General features: G+C 36.3%; 1 protein-coding gene across 3 annotated transcripts in view; it reads left to right on the forward strand.

Moving 5' to 3' along the window:
- Nucleotides 1-376: 376 nt before the first annotated feature.
- LOC145675848 (centrosomal protein of 76 kDa-like) overlaps nucleotides 377-25875 on the forward strand; it is a 42064-nt gene continuing 16565 nt past the window's right edge. Inside the window, exons 1-7 of one of the 3 annotated variants that reach the window (XM_081746588.1) lie at nucleotides 377-670; nucleotides 8856-9177; nucleotides 11017-11289; nucleotides 17451-17633; nucleotides 20041-20287; nucleotides 22692-22863; nucleotides 25325-25475. In XM_081746588.1, the coding sequence (XP_081602714.1) occupies nucleotides 608-670; nucleotides 8856-9177; nucleotides 11017-11289; nucleotides 17451-17633; nucleotides 20041-20287; nucleotides 22692-22863; nucleotides 25325-25475 (1411 nt within the window). In that variant the 5' untranslated portion in view covers nucleotides 377-607. The remainder of the gene's footprint in view (nucleotides 671-8855; nucleotides 9178-11016; nucleotides 11290-17450; nucleotides 17634-20040; nucleotides 20288-22691; nucleotides 22864-25324; nucleotides 25476-25875) is intronic. The other 2 variants (XM_081746586.1, XM_081746587.1) reach the window with 2 other exon arrangements.

Genomic DNA, 25875 nt, shown 5'->3' on the forward strand with positions numbered 1-25875 from the left:
TCATTTATCCTCTTCCAATTTTTTCAAAGGTTACTGAAAATCGTAAGATACATATTGGATTGCGTTACGCAAATTTTGCGAGCACTTCTGCGTAATCAGACCTTTCTGTGCACTACATATAATGGAACCCTATATACGCTATAAATTCTACTTTCGTATTGTAACACCCATCGACTTTTATTATATTCCCATACAAATTTTTATACATATACTCAAAATTCATATATTACATTATTCACTTTGGTCGCACGTTTAATTCAATTTGGTAGATCAGTAAAATGGTAAAGGTTGGGCCGAAAAAGATGTGAGAAAAGGTTAAGAAGAAGACAACGAATCACGAAGAGTGAACTGTGATCTGTGCTGTGATGTAAACATTATTCTATTTTGAAATGTTAAATATTTAGTGTTGTGCTTCCAAGTTTGTTAGATTATTATTGTGATAGATAATTTATGTACAATTCCACAAGAAAAATGAAGCTATAATTTGTAGAAAATTATGATTCAGGCTGTCCAGCCTGTATAGTTCCTTGATTAGAACCGATAATTTTGTATACGTATATTGTAAATGGATTGACTTTACAAAAGACCTATTTTTCTACGAACTACCATGACATTGTCTCCGGAAAAGTTATCTAAGGTGAAAATGACCGTACAATGTCATATGAAGGAAGTGAGTATAAAGTTCTGGGCTAATGTTTAGCAGAAGGGGCCCAGCAATTGTTTCTAACATATGTTACAATTTCGGTAATTTCTGTTCATATTAGGTTAGTTTGGGTTAGGTTAGGTTAGTTTATGGTAGATTATGTTAGTGTAGGAATTCAGCATAATTTTCAAAAAAAATGATAGGATTTCGCTTATTTCTGCTTATATTAGGTGAGTTAGGTTAGGTTGGTTTTGGTTAACTATTTGCATCATCTATTACTCCTGTAAATTTTGTGTTCTTTACGTGTTTCTGGATCCCTTCTGCTAAACATAACCCAAAATTCTGTTCCGATTGACGAGATATCGGCAATAAGAAACAGGCAATTTTTTTCGGAAAAATTAATTACATTGCAAAATAGTGTTATTATTATTATTACACATTTGCTGATTTACAATATGAGTGCACAAATTGACTTTCTTTGAGACAGATTGTTTATTTTATCATAACGGCGTTTATTTCAATTAAGGACGTAACATCCATAGAACTAGCAGGCCTTGTATGTGCAGATAAAGTGTTTTGACGCCCCAAATAATTGTATATAAAGTGTGGGTTAGTGCCGCAGAGTAGGTTTAGTAATATTAGATCTAACCTAAATATGCTGGGCCTATTCTGCGGCACAAAAGGCGGAATTACGTTACTATGCCCGCTTCGATTGGTATCATTAAGCAAGATGAGAAATTATAATCTTTTAATTTTAACAAAAGGGACCCAAACTTCCTTAACCCGATCGTACTCGACGCTATTTATCCTTAATTTACTCTACCCTACCCTACTCTACTATATCTTTTTAAAGGGGTCCCACTTTTTGATGCATAGCTGGAATGTGTATTACTGTATTAACAGTGTTAATAGATGTTTGGTAATTATTTTTCCATTCTCGCTTCAGGATTTTTATTTTATTTGATTCAACTATATCTAATGGTAACCGCAAACCAGCCATTGTACTTCTTTTGGTAAATATTTAGCAGAGATGGGTCCAGAAGTACGTAAAAAAAAAAAAAAAAAAAAGAAAAAAGAAAAAAACAAGTACTTTGACCCAACATAGCCTAACCTAAACTAAACTAAACTGAAATACCCTAAACTATCCTAATATTAACAGAAATAAGCGAAATTCTATCTTTTTTTTTTTTCGAAAATTATGCAGTTCTCCTACACTAACATAATCTAACATAAACTAATCTAACCTAGCCGAAACTAACGTAAACTAACCTAATGTGAACAGAAACTACCGAAATTGTAACATTTTTTAGAAAAAAATGTTGGATCCTGTCTGCTAAATATTGTCCCCTCTTTTAAAAAAAAATATTTATTGAATAGGGTATTTGAATCTTTTCGGGGGTTATGTTTAGCAAAATGGGTTTAGAAGTACGTAAAAACATAAAATTTACAGGAGAAATGTATGATACAAGTACTTAGACTTAATATAACGTAACTAAATCTAACCTAAGCTAATATGAACTAACCTAATATCAGTAGAAATAACCTAATATCTTTTTTTGGAAAAGTATAATGGACCCCTTCACTAACGTAATATAAACAGCAATTACCGAAATTGTAACTTTTTTTTTTTTTTAAGAAATATTTGCTGGTACCCTTCTGCTAAAAATTAGCCCTTTTCGGAGATCTTTGTTCGCTGCATCGCGGTCGCTAGAAACTTTTACTTCACATTTTTATATGTGGCTGGTTTACTCCAGAGTATTCCGTAAAACACTTGATAACATTACTAATTAGCACCAAGTGACTGTCGTCATTATTTTTAATACTAGTCCTCATGCTAGTGTGAAAGAACGTATTGGTTCTAATTAGAGGTCATTATTAGTAGTTTACAAACTGATATTTAATTTGTAATGCCTTCTTAAAGCCAAGTTTTCACTCCAAATTCTCTTGGGGCCGCGGTGGCTCAGTGGTAGAGCGTTCACCTCTGGTGCATGGGGTCCCGGTAGGGGTGTTCCGGATTCCGGAATATTTCGGAATGAAAATCTTAATTCCGGAATCGGAATTAAAAATTTTCTCATTCCGGAATTCCGAGATTACGGAATTCCGGAATTCCGGAATCTCGGAATTTTGGAATTCCGGAATCTCGGAATTTTGGAATTCCGGAATCTCGGAATTTTGGAATTCCGGAATTCTGTAAGTTCACTCCGAAAAATTCGAAATCTCGGAATTGCGGAATCTCGGAATTTCGGAATTCCGGAACTTCGTTCCGAAATTTCGGAATGCATGAATCTCGGAATTCCGGAACTTCAGTCCGAAATTTCGGAATTTCGAAAACTCGTAATTCCGGAATTTCTATCAGAATCTCGGAATGTTGAAATTTCTGAGTCATGGCAATCGAAATTGTAGAACCAAGTAACTGGATTTTGAAATTTTAGAGTTCCTTGATTTCATAATTACAAAAGTTCAGAAACTGGAATCTTCAAATAACATGACTATGAGATAGACATCAACTCAGGCAGATATAATGATGAAACTTACTTCCTTTCACACGTTGTCAGTGGTGGCTATACTCCGTCCTTTTGCGGAGCGGAAAGTTCTTAGCCATGGTACTCATTGAACAAAATTTAAACACTTCATTTATTGGTTCTTGTCTTTTTAATGTTCCCCAAAGGCAGGTTCTAGGACATTTATACATGGTTGCTAGCTGGGCCACCAGTGCAATACGGAAAGAGTATCAACTAGTTCCTTCCCTGTCTGGCTTCAAAATGACATAAAGAAAATGGAAAATTTAGAACCACGGTGAATACATAAGTTGCGAGTTTCATGTTCGTTACCCACATATTTACTTGCACACTTAAACTGACATTCCTCTGCTATTATTCCACCCTCGTACTCCTTGATGTTTAGAAGCCAGGTTTTCAAAACGCAGCTGAAATGCTCGTTCTTCGCACGATCAGAGTAAGTTTATGAAAATAATTGAACCCCCAATTCCCCTTACGATACACATTTCAACGATTGTTTACACGGTTTACCACGAAAACTATGGATTCGACACTAATATCGGTAGTTTCCGGTTATTTTTACATGTCACCTCTTGCCACTCCAACCATAGGGGTGTTAGGGGGTCTTGAGGGCTTAACTGAAATTTAAACGACATCGAGTGTCAATGTTCAACTCAGCGACCTAAAATAACTATGAATTCGACAGTAATACCGGTCGTTTCTCATTATTTTTGCATTTAACGCTCTTTCAACTCGCCTCCTTGGGAAGCTAGGGGGTCTCTCTTGTTTCCAGGTTGTAAAGTTATATGTTTAATTTAATAATTGAAATTGCGAAGTTTAATTGAAATTGCTTCGGGCGTTCCAGAGTTATGTTGGAACAAACATACATACATACATTTTCATAAGATAAAGCATGTAGTTCTTCTCCCTCATAACTTTCTTAGTTTTTAATTTCTTGTATTTGGAAAATGGAAACTTTTCAATAAAAACGTGGTTCGGAGCTCACATACATAGTTGATTCCGTAACTAGCTGATAGTAAATAGTTTTTCATAATGTAAGCCTTGCATAATGCTATTACACACAAACATTAACTGTTATGCCATGCTATCTTTTTTTAATACATAAAAAATAAACTTTCCTTAGTGTTAAATGTATTTTGTATTACTATAAAGAAGAAATAAAAATATAATAAATCTAAATTAATGGAGAATTGAAAATAGAATATAAGAAACATTCATATATTTATAATAATTGTAATTAATATTTGTAAAAACAGTGGAGAAATAGACAATCTAGGTTTCAACACAAAGTAATAATGAAATGCCATATCAGTAGAATTTTAATCCTCTCATGTTTCTTTAATTTAATTTAAAGAAACCTTTAATTTTAGTTTCTACATTAAAAAAAAAAAAACTATCATAATCGTACAGCTTTACATAGTAGCGGACTGTTACCCTTATAATCTACCTGTTCATATGATCAATAAAACAAATAAACAAACAAAAAAAACCTTATTTTGTTTAAAGATATTGGTCAATGCTACTTAAATTTCGTATAAATTTCCATTGATTAGAATATACATTATTACAATTAATTTACAAAAACTAAAAAATATGCATTACCTCAAATCCAATACTATCATTATTGATTCAAATATATATTATTACAATTAATTTACAAAAAGGTAAAAAAAAAAAAAAAAATGCATTACCTCAAATCCAATACTATCATTGTACACTTTGTTTAATGCTTTTCGGAACATGGTACTCAGTTATAGAACGAAATAATATCGTATATATTTGATGGTTGCCATTAAATCTGATTGTATGTGTAAATTAGTTCTACTACAAAATTCTACTTTTGAAAATAAAAATAAATTCAAATAGCATTTTTCAGTCTGGTTATTTTACTTGGATATACATAAAAGATAGAATGAAAATGTACGTTAACTACAAATTAAAATAAAAACTACTTATCACTATTAAGCATAAGGAAATTTTATACAAATAACATAATAATAATAATATACATTACACATATTTAACATGTAACATTAGAAAACTAAGGGAATGTTATACTGTACAAACGACATTTTAAATACGAAATATTATGAATCTTATGAACTATATCAATTGAAACATTTGTTCAAATAATGTATTAGTTGAAACATTTTTGTATTATTAACGTTATGAAACCTAAGAAAATGTTATTTTAACAATATGTAGATACATCTATACAGTTATGACACTAGTAACTATACCTTTCTCAGTAGCTTAACTCTTTTAAGATTTATAGCGACTTCTGTTACTATGGCGTAGTATCGCCTTTGACCGTTTATTTAGGTTCTATAATAAGTATTTAAGCCGTTTTCTTATTGGTCAAGTCAATGATGGCCCTAAGAACACCCCAGATGCGTTTTGGAACCGGATGATCAACTTGGCGGCGCCAAGTGGGGGCGGAGGGGCGTTTTTCCTTTTTTCTTAAGGCAAGTTAAAAAAAATCACGTCTTTATTTTTCAAGATATCAGATTGAAACTTTACATATGAATTATGTGTACCTCTGCAAATTTCTTCTGAATATATATATTTTTTGAGATCCCTACGTGAAACCGGGCCTGGGGCCGAGGGAAGCAAGTGTTCCGAGAGGGCGATTTTTTAATGAAAAATTTCCGGTTTTCCCCGATTTTTCCGGTTCAGGTGTATGATACGGACATGTAAATCATACCGTTGGAAAGGGCTCGATATACCAAAGAAAATGAGCCATGACTGTTGCACAATATATATATATATGTGTGTGTGTGTGTGTGTGTGTGTGTAAATATAGGCCTATATAGGGCCTAAATTCAGACTTTCAACAATTTTTTCCGCCCTTTGTTTTCAAGATACAAGATTGAACTTTTGCACACGTATTATGTATATACATAAGAAAAAAGCTTCAGATCTCTACATAAACGCAGGTCCGGTTCCGAGGGGCAAAGTGTTTTGGCTGGATTTTTCAAAAAAAAAAAAAAAAAATTGCGGGTTTTTCCCGAATTTTACGGTTCAGGTGTATGATACGAACATGTGAGTGGTACAGTTGGAAAGGGCTCATTATACTGAAGAAAATGGCGTTTGAACCATGACTGTTGGTCAAGTAATAATAAACAGTATATTTTTGAAGTATAGTATATATATATATATATATATATATATATATATATATATACACGAGAAGAATGGATTACCTTCAGACTTTCAAAAATTTCTCCTGACCTTAGTTTTCAAGATACAAGATTGAAATTTTGCACACGTATTATGAACACAACAACGTATTTTATAAAATAATATTTCAGATCCCTACGTGAACCCAGGCTTGGGCCAGAGGGGCGCAAAAATTTCGATTTTTTTTCGAAAAGTCTCCCGCTTTTTCCGTTTCCGGTGTATAATACGCAAAATCGAGTGGTACCGTTGGAAAGTATGCTTTATCCTAAAACAGAAAACGAGGTATGAACCATGATCCTACGATAAATAGTAAGGAAGCAGTAGCTGTAAAAGTATAAAATAAAGTATAAAGTATAAAATTTACCTGAGAAAGGGGAAATCCTAAAAGAGTTAAATTTATCGCACCTTTAAAAGTCAGGTGTTGATTTATGAATCCCCTGTTATACTAAGTCAATAATGTGAAACAATGAGAACATTTAGCTTATATTAAATAGCATTTTAAAATTATTTTGGGACAATAGCTTTGTACATGGACAGAAATATTAACTGTTCAGCATGCTCAGCGGTAAGAGATGCTCTATAATCTGTCACTACATTGCCACCACAGTTGAAAACTCTCTCACTTGGCACGCTCGTAGCAAGAATACACAAATATTTTCTCGCTAATTTTGTTAATCTTGGAAGATGGTGGGAATGGCTATTCCACCAAACAAGTTTCTCTTCCTCCAAATCTGCATCCCCAAGACTTAGGTATCGGTTTAATTCTTCTATTTGACTGTCTTCTTTATCGTTCCTGTCACCAAATTTCCTTCGTTTTAGGTAACTGTCAAATCCTTTAGTACCAACATTCCCTCGATCATGTTTTTTAGGACTTCCTGCTGGAATAAATCTCAACTCATTCAGTACTCTACCTTTTATTATCTCAGTATCTTTACCCAAATGATCTTTAAACCTGGGATCTAAGAATGTACACATTTTCAACGGTATTCTGCTTTCTTCATCCTCCTCGTATCGGGATTGCAACGGAGATAAAATTTCCATTTTCATGCTTCTTTCAATTTCTTTGAGTGAGCGAAAAATGTGTTTCCTGTGTACTTGCTTCGTCTTGTTGTGATGTATCTTCTATCTGTTGAGATTCTTCGATTTGAAAATCTTTTAAGATTTGTTCATATAATGGCCATATGCCCGACGCTGTAACCGATGTTTCAGCTGACATACTGTCACAAAGCATTTGTAAGGGCGATAATAGGGTCATCATCATATTTAATAATTCTATTTCTTTGTTCTGAAGGATAAGGTTTTTATGTTTTGTTCGGGACAGAAATTTTGCTATTGCTTCTTGATTTGTTAAAGCTATCTGTATCAAAGGAAGAGTAGACCACCACCTTGTTGGCGTGCATGACGGAAGTACTTTGCGCGGGAGGCCTAATGCATCTTGCTCTTCTTGCAGCGCACGTCTCATTTTGCTGCTGTGACTCGTAATTTGTCTAACAAGTAAGTTTACGAAGTTACCTAATAACTTCATTGACTGGATGTAGCTCAAGGGCTTTGTTCACTCCAATATTTAAAGTATGACCGAAACAGCTCAAATGTTGGAAATCACTCAAGTCAACAATGGCCTTTACAATATTGGCACTACTGTTGTTACACAACGAACATTTTCAGTTGGTATTTCCGACATATCTATACTAAAATATAAAGCCTCTAATAGATTAGATTTCGGAAAATCGGAATTCCGGAACTTTATCGCAAATATCGGAAGTTCGGAATTCCGGAATCTTGGAACACGATCCGAAATTTCGGAAGATCGGAATTCCGGAATCTCGAAACAAGATCTGAAATTTCGGAAGATCGGAATTCCGGAATCCAGAACACGATACTAAATTTCGGAAGGTCGGAATTCCGGAATTTTTAAACTCCATCGGAAATTTCTGAAGATCGGAATTCCGGAATTTTCGGAATTCCGGGATCTCGGAATTTCGAAATTCCGGAATTCCGAGATTCCGAAAATTCCGGAATTCCGAGATTCCGAAAATTCCGGAATTCCGAGATTCCGAAAATTCCGAGATTCCGAAAATTCCGGAATTCCGAGATTCCGAAAATTCCGAAATTCCGAAAAACGGAATTCCGAAAAATTCCGGAATTATCGACATTCCGAATTCCGGAATTGAAATCTCAATTCCGAACACCCCTAGGTCCCGGGCTCAAACCGTGCTACCGCCAAGTGAACTTTGTGGTGGACAAACACCGTGTGCGTGGTTTTTCTCGGGGTTCTCCCGTTTCCTCCCACTTTCTTCATTACACCATTTCATTCATTCCTCATAATCACCGTCTCCTTTAGCGTAACCGGCATAATCGTAAAACTCAAAGATTTCATTTCATTTTTTCCAAATTGTCTTGTGAAATGGAATCTACTAAAACAAAGGAACGTTTGCTTTTTCTGATGAATGTACCGTATAGCTCCAATCAGTATATAAATTTCTAATGCTGCCCATTTATATAATTTCTTTAAGGCTGGAATCCACACCCAAGTTAGACAGTTAATCATGGAGTCAATGAAAGAGGGAGGAGCAGAGAAGGAGCCCACAGAGCAACGGGTTTTATCTCACTTAAAGCAGAAAGGAGTGTTGGAAGGTATTCTAAAAAGTCTTAGCGTAGATAGGATATCAGTTATGCCGCAGCCCCATATTTCCGAAGAGGCTACGTCATCTGAGGAGTGTAAACCCGATGAGAAATGTGATGGAGACGCGAAACCAGAGAAATTAGAAGAAAAAGATAAAAACAAAAAGTCCTCGAAGTCAGCTTCTGATGTGGAGAGTGCTCTTAAAGCAAAAGGTAACAAACATCTCTGCATTCTGGTCAAAATAATGTTCGTACGAGGGATGATCGAAAAAAAAGGTTACAAAGTCTATTATGGCTCCTGTGTGAGACATAGCTGGAAGATCAACACACCTAATGATAGAGGACACTCCAACAATAATCTTTGATGTATTCACAGTATTCGTTCAAGCACATATCACAATGGGATATAAAGATTTCTATGTATCATTTGCACAGAAATCCGCGTCAAGTTTACGTAACCATCGTGAGGCAGCGGTTTCTGACATAATCACATGCCAGATAATGGTGGTGAGCCGTTGTTGCTTTAGAATATGGAAAAAGGCAAAAGTCACTGGGGCTAGGTCAGGGCTGTAGAAGGGATGTTCTAGTCGTTCCAAGCGTAACGTCAGTAATTCAAATACCGAGTACTGTTGTGTCTAATTGTCATTAACAATATTGGTTCGTCTTTCTTTAAAGGCACGACATCACTTCCTTACATGTTGCTTTGATATTTATTCCTCCCCATACACCTCTACAATATGCCTATGAATGTCAACAGATCTAGTGTTTTCGGCCCTCAAGAACCATATCACTAACGTCTCTTCTACTCTTGACCAGTTTTCCAGACGAGTCATCATTTTCAATGTCCGCTTCTCGGGTATACAAGATTAGAATCTGAAGTCTTCAAACTTGCACCAAGACAGACAAATTTTCGTTAAGTTACAGTGAATAAAATTGTAACCCTTTTTTCGATCATCCCTCGTATTTTGACGCCTTATGTGTAGTGTAGTCTGATTAAAATAATCGGAATGTTCCGACCCTTTGGTATGTTTTTCGTTACACAACTAAACAACGTATGAACAGAGAACGGTGTACTCTTTATAAGGGAGCAAGCAAAAAGGGTGAGAGAGAATACGGTAGTTTATTGGTATGACGCTCACCTTTGGCAAGAGAATTCCCTGGTTCGATCCCAGGATGTGTGAATTTGTGACGAACATTATTATTATTATTTAAAGAAATGGCATGTCCGTGGGACGTAAATATAGACATTTCATTTCAAAAAGGGTGAGACAGCGTCATTGGACTGAAGTATTATCTCTAAGAATACGTCGATTCTACAATCATTTTAATGAGCCGTTAAAATATACAAGCAATTTTAATTAGAGCATAGTAATATATAATTCTTGTATTGTCTAAATTATAGTAGTGGAGTTAATAAGTGTTAATTAATCGCTACACTCAAAAAGGAATAGACTCATTAGGAACCAAGTGTGGAGATAAAACATTGTCTACTACATGGCTGAAATAATGTTCACATGGAAGCCACAACAATATTTTTATATTGCTACGAGGATTGATTAATAATAAAATACCGTAACTGTATTGGCTAAATTATATTGTAGGTTTGTGGTGTACCATTTTTCTTAGGAAAGGCAGTATTATTATTATTATAATTATTATTATTATTATTTGAAGGATGCATCATACTCTTTCTATTCACCGAAGCATAACACTACCTACTCTGTATCTCCTATTCTTTATAATGAGACATCACACACTATGTTCACTTCTTGAACTATCTTACGGTCAATGTAAAACTACGCTCTGGAATTCTATCATTTTACTTACAGATCTCTGTAATTCGTGACTATTATTTATACTTGTAAAGAAGTATAAAGAATAGTCAGGAATTGCAGAGCTCCGTAAGTAGAATGATATCTTTGGGTCGTTGACTCAACAGTAAATTCAGTAAAGTTTGTAGAAGTTCTACCTCTGTTACATGTGGTTTAGTCAATATCTGTTGCCTACTTTGCCTAAAAAAACTGAATTGTTTTTCTAACTGTGTGTTTATAGGTGCAATAACAAAGTCACAAAGCCTGTCAAGGTTTTCCATGCTTACAGTTAAGGTGAATCCCAATCACAGACAGCTACATATTCAGTTCCTGCGTGGGAAAGCGTTTCTGGATCATTTATTGGACGACCCATTGCTAGCTGGTGAAGCAAAGTGCTCATTCATGATATTTCTCCATTTCCGAGGACAGAGATATTGGACGAAATCAGTGCCTTGTAGTTGTGATCCCGAATTTAAAGAAGGATTTCTTCTTGAGTTACGCAGCAAAAGGACAGGTAATTGAAGCATTATTTATTTATTTATTATTTGTTTGTTTCATTGTCGAGGCAGAAACAACTTACATATGCAGAGAGACTGCGTGGACGCAAATTCTGGCCACCATAACTTTCCACGAAATTAAAAATACATATGTTATCATACACATTACTGTAAGTCGTGTATTAAAGTATTTTACTTGAAGCATAAATTTCACTTATTGAGCCACCTAACTCTGTATAGATATTTCTATTGCTAGCGGTCTATTTTCAAATATATTATGTGTGTAAATTATTACGTAATTTTTTTAAATAGTTGATTGATTGATTTAATTAGATTGATTTTTTTAAACGGACGTTGTAGAATGTTTATCTTCAATTAAATAATGGGTACTCACTTTGTATCCAAAAATGACCAGCTGTTCTTTATATAATTTCGGCTCTCTCTGCAATCTTTTTAAGTAGCGTTACCAGCTTAAAATTTAATATTCAAGAAGATTTCGATAAGTGAGGATCTACAAGTGATAACTACAAATTTAAAGGATTTTCGGAGGATCCTGTGTTCTTCAGATATTTCAGGGAAATTCTCTTCGAGGGTGAATCTGTAAAGATAAAAAGAACAGCTAAAGGTAACTCGCAATGCAAAGAAGAATTAATTATTTTTGGATACAAGATGGAATGTCTGTTATTTAATTGTATGCTTTTTTTCACAAGTAGCAATAGAACAATATTTCAAAACCATTTTGTGATACAAATTGTATATAAGCTCGAAGCTAACTTTTTATGAAATATTGAGTTAGAATATTCAGACAGCATTATTGTACTCTGCAGTAGTGACGAGCAAAACTAATTTGTATAAAAACTGGACTGATTTGTATGCAGAAGAACCGAAAAACTGGTATTTCGGCTTTACCCGATTTTACTGAAACTAGTTTGCGGAAGCCGGTATCTACGTTTGTTCTTGTAGTACTTATTCGGAACAGGTTATCAAAGAAGTAAAAAGGTTTTTGAAAAATAAAAAATCTGACCTGTTTTCTTATTTTTAAAAAAAATGTTTTTTTTTTTTCATTTCATACATCGAAGGACCAGTTTTTGTACGCACCGCTTCCCTGCCTACATATCGTAGGGGCCGCGGTGGCTCAGTGGTAGAGCGTTCACCTCTGGTGCTTGGGGTTCCGGGTTCGATCCCAGCCCCCGCCAAGTGAACTTTGTGGTGGACAAACACCGTGTGCGTGGGTTTTCTCGGGGTTCTCCCGTTTCCTCCCACTTTCTCCATTTCACCATTTCATTCATTAGTCATCATCACCGTCTCCTTTAGCCTAACCGGCATAACAGTGGGACGTAAAACTCAAAGATTTCATTTCATTTCCTGCCTACATATCGTTCTTTAAGATCAGACATCCCAAACTAGCTTCACGCCCTGAACTGTCACTAGGTCGTTGACTGCATATAACAAATAAATAAGTCATCAAGGTAGGTGAAAGTTTATGGCAAATAATCTGAACAAATCATTTCTTATTATACAGAAAGCCTAGAAAAGGATGTAGGTACTTAACTCACTTTGTTATCTACGATTTGCTCTATTGTACACTTTGTGTATGTTTTAGTAACAAAATATAAAATGCAGCTCCCTCGTGCTATATGGTTAGTGTACACATCTTCGGCGCTGGTGACCCGTGTTCAATTCTCGGCGGGAGCTTATATAGTTCGGATCCCACGGTAAACCGCAGGTTCACGTTCATATAGCTTCGCTGCTGAAATGAATGCTAAATCCAAATCAAACCAACCAAGTAAAAGATAAACTGAAATCGTTGTCATCCCACGGTTATGTCCTTTAGCCAAAGAAAACGAATGATATATTGAAGTAAACGAGCATTCAAGACTTGAAAATGAATGAATATAAGAATGTGGAGAGAAACTTTAAAAAATGCTGAGAAAACTCATGGATGCGTTAACTTTTACGAAAGCAATTTGCCTAGGATCGAAGCAGGAACCTAACACACCAGAAATGAATGCTTTTTATTATTATTATTATTATTATTACTGTGTCGCATTTTTCGGTAGTACAGTAAACACTTTTTTTACCGGACTAATTGAGGGAAAAGGATATCCGTAAAATCGTCATGACCGTCATTCTCTTCATCTTCATAATATTTTCTACTATCTCCTGTTCATCCACTGTTCATTGGCAACCATGTGTACTAAAAGACTCCAATTTGCTACAAAACACAGTAAACATGAAGAACTGATCGGAACTGACGCTTGAAGTTTTTCGTGCGCACCATTTATCATGAGTGTAGTCGAAGTTCTGACTCAAGCAAGCAGTGATGGTGACACTGTTGTTCTGTGTACGAACTGTTGCCACATTACGATCTTACTTTTTCGCTGTGGTCGAAATTTTTGCCCCTCAACAATTCCTTTCTCCCAACTCCATGTACAATAATCAAATTCTGTCCCTTAAATCCGAAGTTCATTGATTCGAGGTCCGTTAAATAAATAATGTACTATAAATGAAGGTACGATAATAAGGAAAACAGCACCCAGGAAACAAGAAAATGCAGTTCTTGATTACAGAATACGAGTTTTTTTTTTTTAACTCTGACCTTATTTTGTTTATTCATTTGTTTTATATTTTATTATTATTTTTTCGTTAACAAATGTAGTTAGGGAGGCGTGGTTTGATTCACGTATATAGGTAGGTTAATTAAAGTATGTTTAAATGAATCCCAAAATAAAATCCGGGTAGGAAAATTTTTGTCCACGAGCTTTCACGTCGAAAATGGCCCGAAACAAGGAGATGCGTTGTCGTCATTATTATTTAACTTTGTTTTGGAATACGCTATAAGGAAAATCAAAGATAGCAACTAGAGCCGAGAGTTGAATGCGGTTCACCAGATTATGGCATATGTTGATGATGTAAATTTAATAGGGGATGATAAGAGAACAATAGAAAGAAATGCAGAGATCTTATTAAACGCTTGCAGGGACATGGGTTTAGAAGTAAATGCAGAAAAAAACTAAATACATGGAAGTTCGTTGGGATCGTAACACGGCAAATTATGGATACATTAAAATATTTAATAATACTTTTGATAAAGTGCGTACTTTCAAATATTTAGGATCAATATTAACAGACGAAAATCATATTCACGAAGAAATTAAGTGTCGACTAACAGCACAGAATTCGTGTTATTATTCAGTTCAAAATATTTTGTTGTCGCGAATTCTGTCGAAAAAATTGAAGCTTAAAATATATAAAACGATAATCATGCCTGTTGTTCTGTATGGTTGCGAAAAACATGGTCGCTTACTCTGAGGGAAGAACATAGACTGGAAGTATTTGAGAACAAGATCCTGATATGAATATTCGGACCCAAGAGGAACGGGAATGGGGAATGGCGGAAACTTCATAACGAGGAACTACATAATTTATACGGTTTACCAAACATTGTTAGGGTCATCAAGTCTAGGAGACTTAGGTGGGCAGGTCATGTAGCTAGAATGGAAGAAAGTAGAAACGCTTTCAAAGTCTTGACTGGAAGACCAATCTTAAAACGACCATTAGGCAGACCTAGGCCTAGATGGGAGGACAATATTAAGATGGATCTCGCAGAGATAGGAATACAAAGTAGAAACTGGATCCAGTTGGCTAAGGATTGAAGTCAATGGAGAGCTTTTGTGAATGCGTCATTGAACCTTCGGGTTCCAAAGGCCATAGAGTTAGTTAGTTGGTTATATAGGTGATCCTAATGATCTAGCAAATGAGTTTCTGACAATGATTTAGCAGATGTAGACTTGTGTGACGAAGTTGACTGTTGATGTTTTAACTTAACCAACAATGAAATATCAGTTTGCAAGTTTCTAATTTAAAATCGTCTGCATTATTTTTATTTGACCTATTGCCCACTTATATGTTAAAGACCTATGAAACATAAACTGTGTATACCACGTGAAGGAATTTGGCTTGTATTTGAGGTAGTATTTTCTCAATTAATATTGAAACCGGAAGTGGTTGTAATTTCTATCTCTTCCGATTTTAGTGAAGATGGAATTTACTCCTAGGGAAGCTTCATTGATTGCAGAAAACAGCATCTCGGTAACTATTACCTTTTGACTCTATATTCTCTTTCCAGCCTTAGAAAAAAGTAGATGTAAACGAACCCACCTGGCTACCAGTCTATCGATGACCAGTGATTTGGTTGTTGGTCTCACTGCACTATTATCCTACCGCAATATAGTCCCTAGTAAAATAATAATTTCGAATAAAGATATTTGAATTTATCCTACATTTTGTGATAAGAAACGTAAGATATATAATATTTAACAACAGATGTAGCTTTATTTCAACCTTACCCAACTTGGACATACAGTATTTACTGCGCATGCGTATGTGTTGGCGCGCCGACTCATTTGAAATTGAAGAATACAGAGTTTCATGGCGACGATGAGTGACAATAATCCATCTTCCTTTCGTGTTATAAAACAAAACAAAACAAAAAAAAAAAAAAAAAAAAAAAAAGGACAACAGGAACAGAGGTAATCTCGTTTATATAACGATTTGAGAAAATTCATATTTCCAGCATAGCAGTAGTTAGTGTCAGTGCGTTAATTATTTACCAACCAACCGTAGCCATACCCTTCGGAAATTATGCGTTGACAGTAAGCTAGTAGACGATCTTGCTGTTCACGTCTCTCGCTGCTGAAGCACGTGTGACCTGCGGAGTAATACATTTCGCTTTGTTTACGTCTACTTTGTTCTAAGGCTGGAAAGACTTTAACGATCATTGTTAAAACCGGAAGTGGTTGGGTTCTGCCACTTTCGGATTGAATAGAGGGTTTAAAGAAGATATTACCTATTCTTAGAACGGTAAATCGATTCCAGAAAACCGCTTCTCGGTACCTCATTATTTTTCCTCCACGTAGATCAATATTGAAACCCGACAGTTGTGTAGTTCTTACACTTCCGATTTTAATAGAAAATTAAGAACGAAGGTGAAATGTATCCTTGGGACGCCTAATCGATTGCAGGATTGCTTCCCGCTATCTATTACAGTTCCTGTTCAATAATGATCAACGTAAAAACCGGAAATGGTTCATGTTTAATACTTCTCGTAAAGGATAAGCTCCATCAACAAACTTGGTTCTTAACTTTTGGACCTGTACACCCCAAACTTGGTTCTTAACTTTTTGGCCCTGTACACCCCAAACTTGGTTCTTAACTTTTGGCCCTGTACACCCCAAACTTGGTTCTTAACTTTTGGCCCTGTATACCCCATACTTGGTTCTTAACTTTTGGCCCTGTACTCCCCAAACTTGGTTCTTAACTTTTGGCCCTGTACACCCCAAACTTGGTTCTTAACTTTTGGCCCTGTACACCCTAAACTTGGTTCTTAACTTTTGGCTCTGTACACCCCAAACTTGGTTCTTAACTTTTGGCCCTGTATACCCCAAACTTGGTTCTTAACTTTTGGCCCTGTACACCCCAAACTTGGTTCTTAACTTTTGGCCCTGTACACCCGTGGCCAAAATTAATAGTGATCCATCAAGTAGTTCTTGGGATGTTTTCACTCTTGGACGAATAGACAAATGGACAGTCAGCGTAAATATACAGGGTATCTCAAAAGTCGCCTGTCATAGGATAACTCTGTTATTATCAGAGTTACAGCAAACTGTAAGAGGAGGGGAAACAATCTCCAAATATGATGTTTTCAATCTAAAGTAAAGGATTTTTTTTTTTTTTAAATCGGACGAGCCGTTTGGGCTGTACACTCATAAGTGAATAAAGTGACTGTCTTCTACACTAATATGTCGATGGCAGCCTCCATTTCAAACATATCCCCATTTACTTTGTTGTGGATCCAAGTAAATGGCAACGTTGCATGTTTATTTAACATTGGACACATAAAGAGAGTACAGCCCAAACGGCTCGTCCAACTTAAAAAAAAATCATTTACTTTAGAGTGAAAACATCATATTTAAAGACAGTTTCCCCACTTACATTTTGTTGTAACTCTGATAATAACAGTTATCCTATGTCAGGAGACTTTTGAGACATCCTGTATAAAGTCGTTTTGGTAAACCAAACTTTTTAATAAATGTACTCTTAAGAAAAAGTGTTTTGAAAATTAATATATTTTAAAAGTTTATAATTGAATTTATGTTCATTTCTTTTTTGTTCATAGAGAGCAGTAAAATGGCTGATGCTAGTGATTTGCTAACGATATCAGATCCTATTCATATTGTTTTGGTAAAAGTGGATTCCTCTGGAGATCGACACTTGCTCTCTTCATACTTCATGGAATGGAGACAGATTCTTTGTACAGAAAATGCAAGGAAGACTGTATTTATCGAGTTGTATGGTGTAGGTAAGTAGTCAGTATTTAAAGTGGGAAAAAAGGCAGAGGCGGTATGACATACCACCGCATACCGCCTCACTTCGACCACTGTAAGTAGTACTTCTTTGATATACAGTATGGTATATTGTACAATGTTGTTAGCTTTAGGAAAAAAGGTGGTCCAATGATGAGACTTATCAGTAAATTTATTTTATTATTTTATTGGCTGGAAGTACCTTTATATATATATATATATATATATATATATATATAAACGTACAATATAAAGTTTTGTGAAACCTTAAAATATAAATGACTAGATTTCAGTTAGCCCCAATCTCCGCATTTGCATTTAAACTTTGTCCCCAGTCCCCAGCATTTGCATTTAAACTTGTCCCAAGTCCCCCGCATTTGCATTTAAACTTTGTCCCCAGTTCCCCGCACTTACATTTAAACTTTGGCCCCAGACCCCTGCATTTGCATTTAAACTTTGTCCCCAGTTCCCCGCACTTGCATTTAAACTTTGGCCCCAGACCCCTGCATTTGCATTTAAACTTTGCCCCCAGTGCCCCGCACTTGCATTTAAACTTTGGTCGCAGATCCCTGCATTTGCATTTAAACTTTGTCCCCAGTTTCCCGTATTTGCATTTAAACTTTGGCCCCAGTCCCCTGCATTTGCATTTAAACTTTGCCCCCAGTGCCCCGCACTTGCATTTAAAGTTTGGTCGCAGATCCCGGCATTTGCATTTAAACTTTGCACCCCCCAGTCCCGGCATTTGCATTTAAACTTTGTCCCCAGTCTCCCGCATTTGCATTTAAACTTCGGCTCCAGACCCCTGCACTTGCATTTAAACTTTGTCCCCAGTCCCCCGCACTTGCATTTAAACTTTGGCCCCAGACCCCTGCATTTGCATTTAAACTTTGCCCCCAGTGCCCCGCACTTGCATTTAAACTTTGGTCGCAGATCCCTGCATTTGCATTTAAACTCTGTCCCCAGTTTCCCGTATTTGCATTTAAACTTTGGCCCCGGACCCATATTTTAGTCTGCTTCTGTTCTTCCCACGTCGAGTATGGCATTTTTCTTTGCGAAAAACGTAAATCCTTTTCCCCTTTAGCATACACATCTCATATTACAGTGAAATGATAAAAACACATACAGGCCAAAGTGCTAACTACGTTCAAAAATTAATTATAAATAGTTCACCTCCCCCTCTCCCTCTTTTCCCTTATGATGATACAAAATCTCGAAGTCATTTTATATATTGAAGGGGGGGGGAATGAAACTGCTCCTATCTCGTTAAAAGCGGAATTTAGGGAAATTCTGTGGCGAAATTTCCAGAAACGCGTGGCATATTGAGGACTCATGCGTACTTTTCGAGAAATCGACAAATTTTTAAGCCACTACAGTAGAAACTCGATTAACCGTCACCCTCGGGACCGTGACCATGACGGTTAAGCGAATAGACGGATAACAGAAATATGGTTATAAACCTCTACAGTAAGTAGATTTAAAAGGTTCTGGAAAAAATAAATAACCTTATACAAGTGAATAATACTTATAATGATTGAACAGGACCAGAGTAAACCGTATTCCTTCCATGTTACACTAATATAGGTTCGTCTTGAAAATAATTCATAACAGTTTGGAATTTAATTTCTGGCATCTTGAGTGTTTCAAGTCCATGCTTTTCTCCATAAGGGTTTCAGTACTGTACCAAGTTTTTGTGTGGAAACTAGCATGACCGGAAGTGACGCATGATTATTTCAGTCCATTTCGCTTACACTTTATTCCGTGCTCTGCACGGCGCACGCCGTCAATTACGGCACATTTAAAGTACAGTACTGTCCGGAGCAGTGACGGTTAATCGAGTTTCTACTGTATAACTATGTCGTTCGTTGTGTCTATTCATTAGTTATGTATTTATTGCCAAGCTACTTTCTTCAATAAATGCGGCTCCATGTCAATAAGACCATTAATTTTTCGTAAAAATGAAATCTTTGAGTTTTACGTCCCTCGGTTATGCTAAAGGAGACGGTGATGATGAGAAATTGAATGAAATGGTGGAATGAAGAAAGTGGGAGGAAACGGGAGAACCCCGTGGAAATCCACGCACACGGTATTTGTCCATCACAAAGTTCACGTGGCGCGAGCTGGGATCGAACGAGGGACTCCATGCACCTGAGGTGAACGCTCTACCACTGAGCCACCGCGGCCCCACCATTTGTTGTTCATGTTCCTTAAATAGACAACATTATTTATTTTCAAAAACGAGTTCAATAATCATGGTTTTATATGGACACACTGTCTTTTATTTAGAAATTTCTGTAAAATCGATAATGTGCTCAGACTTTTGACTAGATATATAAATGATGCAGTATATATATATATTTTTTCCTTCAGCATATTTAACAAGGAATTGTACATGTTGGTTTACAGGAGCTGAGAACAATGTGCCAATAGGAATGCTAGAAATTAAACTACAATTAATTCCTAAACTTACTAATCCGTTATCACCCAAAGTGGTTGGAGCCCAAATAAGTTTAGAGAAGAATAGGATAACACAAGTTGAGCGCATCTTTTTAACATATTCAAAGAACTGGTGGAGAGAGTACCTGGATATAAGACCAGAACATGCCACGAGACTTGTAAAAATATTCGCTCAAGACGAAAACTTAACGATCAGGTGTGTAAACCACGGTAAGTTTCGGTAAAAGTTAAGTTTTTTATATTAATGAATGCTATTTTATATATAACAAGAAGTAGTATTAAACCTGGTTTACTTTGGTGATTCACAAGTGTACGTATACAAATTTTTCTTTGTATAAAGTATCAAATAAAAAAGTGTTGGAAACGGTAGGAGCAAAAAGGAATATATATATATATATATATATATATATATATATATATATATACAGATGGTGATCAGAAAAATGGAAACACCTGAACGAAATTGCAACTTACCAGATTAATATGGTGCCGGGCCACCTTTCGCCTTCAGAACAGCCTTGATACGACGTGGGATGGAGGCATAGAGGTCGTGAATGATAGCAAGTGGAATTTTACACCATTCCTCGTGCAGGGCATCGGCCAGTTCTGTAAGAGAGGATGGAGATGGAAATCGTTGCCGGAGTCGTTTTTCCCAAGACGGACCACAGATGTTCAATTATGTTGAGATCTGGGGATTGGGCGGGCCAGGGGAGGTGTTGAACTTCATCCCGATGTTCCTCAAACCACGCTGCAACAACGCCAGCTGTGTGAATGGGTGCATTATCATCCTGGAAGATGGCGTCATTGTCCGGGAACAACATCCGGACCATAGGATGCAAGTGGTCTCTTAAAATTGCGACATAATCGTTGGCAGTGATTCGTCCGCTAAGTGTGACCACAGGACCCAATGAAAACCATGATATGGCGGCCCACAGCATCACCGAGCCGCCGCCATGTTTCACTGCAGATCATAAGCTTCTTTGGGCGTTCTCCACACATAAACACGGCCCGTGGTTGGGAATAGGGTGAAGGATGACTCATCCGACCATATCACACGTTTCCAGTCCTCAACGGTCCAAGTTGTATGGTCGCGGTACCATTTGCGGCGTGCGAAAGCGTTATGGTTCCTGATGAGCGGTTTGGCCCGTGCAACACGACCCCGTAAGTTCATGTCATGCAATTCGCTGCGGACTGTGATTGTCGAAACAGGGTGGGGGAGGTGTTGATTGAGTTCCTCTGTCATTTGCTCCGCAGTGGCACGAAGATTCTGCGTGACAATGCGCTTTAATAACCGGCGTGACCTGTCACTCATTATTTTCTTCAGCCCACTGTTCCGCTTCCCCGATGTGGTTTTCCCGTGTGTTGTGTAGGCCGTCATCACCTTCGACACTGTCCCACGCGACACACCTAACACAGTAGCCACTGCCGTCACACTCATTCCACATAACCGCGCACCAACAATTTGCCCTCTTTGAAAATCTGAGTGGTCTCCCATTTTACACTACCTCCGTCTGCTGCAGCCACTGGACACTGCTGTTCCACTGCGCCTGACGTAGTATGGAGACCGACCTAACACACCACCACCAGCGGTCCGGCGCTGCGGGCGCCACGACACCACTGCCAACCCATACATCTGACGTGTTGCCAACTACAGGTGTTTCCATTTTTCTGATCACCATCTGTATACATATATATATATAAAAGACTATTTCGAAAAGAAGAGACACATTATTGGACAAATTATGAGACAGAGAACATATTCTCTATCTCATAATGTGTCCAATAATATCTCTTCTTTTCGAAATAGTTTTGTATATATTCCTTTTTCCTTCTACCGTTTCCAAAACTTTTTCATTTGATACTCTACCCACCCATGTCATTTTCAACACCCTTCTCTAGCACCATATCTAGAAGGCTTCCGTTCTTTTTTATTACTTATTTATTTTTTTTTCTGCTAGTGACCGTGTCTTACGTCCATGCAACGCCTTCTTCTCGTAAGCTTTTCTGGATTTTACATCTGTGCGCTTCTACTATCGTTTGACATATTATTTCCCAAGTAACATAATTCCTGCACGTCTTCCATCAGGTGATCCTATTTTAATCTTCTTTCTTCTTTTTGTTTCAGTTCCTTTGCATGTCATAACTTGTGTTCTGTTCTTGTTGTTCATCATTTTGAATTTGTTGCATTTCATGTAGACCTTCTGATTTTTCTCGCTGTCGGTCTCATGAAGTATTAATAAACGAATAAATTGCCTTGGTGGGAGCGCGGTGGCTCAGTGGTAGAGCGTTCACCTCCATTGCTTGGGGTCCCTGGTTCGATCCCAGCTCGCGCCGTGTGGACTTTGTGGTGGACAAGCACCGTGTTCGTGGGTTTTCTGGGGTTCTCCCGTTCCCTCCCACTTTCTTCATTCCACCATTTCATTCATTTCTCATCATCACCGTCTCCTTTAGCCTAACCGGCATAACGGTGGGACGTAAAACTCAAAGTTTTCATTTCATTTCAAATTGCCTTGGATTGAGTATTTGTCTTAATATATCTACATAATTGAACTACTTTAATATGTGTACTATATATTTTGTTTATCTGGTTTTTTCCTTAGGCCTGTGTTCTATTTTGTTAGTCCATTGAATACGAAAAGACTTGTGGAAACTCCAAGAGAGGCAGCATGGTTTGTATCTTTAATCCCATTCCAAGTTCCTGCATATTTAGCATCTGTGCCAACAGCAGACCAATGGTGGCATCAGCACACACTTTTTGCTGTCAAAAAAGGGGTGAGTACTAAAAACGAACTTATTTCGTTTTACACTTAAAATACAACTTTTTTTGAAATTTTCTTTCACTAAAAAAACGTTCTTTAATAAAATAAATAAGTTTAATTAATGGGCAGTTACAAAGGTAAAAAGCCTTTTCAAAAGAGAATATTTCGGAAATATGGACGTTGGATTAATGGGGACTCGAACCCCTATCAGCTGCTTTTGGGACGATGCTTTATTTCTCAAGCCCAACCAACCACCTATTTTATGATAATTAGTTGTGCAAGCAATCTATTACGGAAAGCATTTAGATTAGGAATACTTTAACTGTACAGCCATGAACATAAATAAGTAGAGGTTGGAGCCATAAGAAATAAAGACTCTTACCTCTACTTATTTATGTTCGTGACTACAATACATTCAAGTTAAAGAGATTAATTTTCTTATCCGAAACACCCAGTAAAGCTAATTTCTACGTATACTTTCGAAGGCAAATTCATTTCATCGTCGGTGCGAATTTGAATGGTTACTCTGCTATCCTCCTTTGTTGTCTTGTTGATTAGTATGGCATAAACGTATATTAACTAGTAAATATGCATCCCATCATTTCTTTGAGTAATTGAGTAGTATATAGAACTTTAAAAATTATTTTATCTGCACATTATAGTGAAATGAAAACGTAAACATGTAAGAATTATGCCAATTTGCAGCAATCGACATGTTAGATAAAATATGTTTTGTTGTTATATCAGTGCATGCATGTTAACGCTCTATAGTCCGCGTCACCCGAATTGGCGTGCGGCATCAGCCAATAAACTCGCGCTGCGCTGTTATTAAACCTTCAGAGAAGAATCTACTCATTATAATTGTCCACAAATACGAACAAAATCAATTATGAATGATTAGATTCCTCCCTTAATGTTTAGTAACAGCGCACTGCGAGCTTATTGGCTGATGCCACACGCCAATTCGGGTGACGCGGACTATAATTTAAATAAAAGAGCAAATATTACTTGCGTGGTGCATCATCAGGTATTTTTTTCCAGCGATATTTTGCAAACCCCACTGTTTGTTTATTCATGTAGACAGTATTTTCCGGATTAGGTCTTGAGTCACTATTTAATTCATGGTATTCTTCTCGTACGGGAAAAAGGATAACTTTTGTACTAGAATCGAAATAAAGTAGATTAATATGTATAAATAAAAGTAAAGTAATTTACGTACCTTGCGTATACTTAGGTAATGTCTACATGAATAAGCAAACAGTGGGTTTTGCGAAATGTAGAACTAGTTTAAATTTGTTCCAATATGGTAGAGAGTTTATATGGAACATTGTTGTAAGCTTAAGAAAGCTTAATAAGTTGTAGTCAATATAATTCAAAGAATACAATATACTTAATGAAGCAATAGGATACATATCAGTAATATTAATGAAAGTTCAACACTTACTTGAAGTTAAAAAAAATATTGCTGGTTTCACACTAGGTGAAATTATGACTTTTGTACACATTTTCATTTTTGTGTATGTTTCTGAACTGATGAAAATTAATTTCATAATACGCCACATTGGAAGGACGTGGTATAGAATAATTTGAGGTTTTTATGCTCAAATTTACAATTCGTCGATAGTTTTTTTTTTTTTTTTTTTTTTTTTTTTTTTTTTTTTTTTCTTCAAGTACTATCTCAAAAGTGGAAAAACTTCATGGGTTTAAAATATCCAAGAGCAGTTCTTTACCAGTGTTCCTCCAGGGAGGAAAATTCTCCAAAATTGTAGTATTTCAAGCAACGTAGATTTTCTTAAAGAATGCATTGAAGATTGTCAGAATTTATTGCTGAAACGTTTGCACTAAGTGTTAAAGAAGGATGTTCTTAGGTACGTCTTGAACTGCCATTAATAATTCAAAAATGACAAAGATAAGTAAGTATAAAAGTTTAAAGAAATAAAAATATAATGTGGTATGCAAAAGAATTGCAAGTGTAGTTACAGTATTTATTATTCTGTAACAGCAAGATGCTTGAATAATCTTCGTATAAAATTTATATATTTACATTTTGCCTATTCTTAAATGGAGTTTGTTTAAGTGATTGTGAATTGTACATTACACGATACAAAGTATAGAGTAGTTTATTTCATTCATCAGCTCAGAAAGTTTCTACGGAAAAGCAACCAGACGCTCTAGTTGGAAGAAACAAATATACGTACAAGCTTCTTGCACACACACACACACACACACACTTATAAAGATATATATATATATATATATATATATATATATATATATACTGCCTTTGACATTGTTTGTGCATAAAAAGCCGTCTGCGTAAAGATCAAAGAGTCAACAAAACTTACTTTACAAGCTGTCTATCAGCCTAAGCCAAATTACAAACGTGAATCTTAGTGCAGTACTGAACACATCTTTGTTTTAAGTGTTATTTTCTGTTACTGTATCCATAACATATATTTCAATTTTTTTTCCAGGGTATAGAAAACCATGCTCTGTTGCTATGCAGCCTGTTACTGGGATTTGGGTTAGATGCGTATGTGTGCATTGGAACAAAGCAAGAAAATCAACCATGGGCGTGGGTTCTGACATGTGGAGAAAATATAATGTTCTGGGAAAGTACAACAGGTTTGTAGCGCGAGCGAATTTTCTATGTACGATTTGAGTGTATTCCACGTGAAATTAGCCCACAATCACGCTCCAATATCATTCAAGGGATTAAAGAAAATCTCGGTAGGTGTCTGCTTAATGATTACAGAAGATACTAAAATGATCACTTTGATAATAATGCACTTCTGTGCGCGGTTCAACGTACACTTGGGTTGCAATTCGACTTTATTTCCCTTGAATTTATTTAACGTGTTATAGTTATAATTTCTTTTTAAAATGTTTCGAAGGTAACGCAGAAACCATAAATTTTTGCAAACTGCTCTTTCTTTAGTGAACTTACCGTGAATTCCCAAGAGGTATACCCTGTACATATGGCGTATCGCTATATCGTAAAATAGGACATACTCACGTTTATCAG

Source organism: Thermobia domestica, chromosome 18 (assembly GCF_964235325.1).
Source record: "Thermobia domestica chromosome 18, izTheDome1.hap1.1, whole genome shotgun sequence".
NCBI lineage: Eukaryota > Metazoa > Arthropoda > Insecta > Zygentoma > Lepismatidae > Thermobia > Thermobia domestica.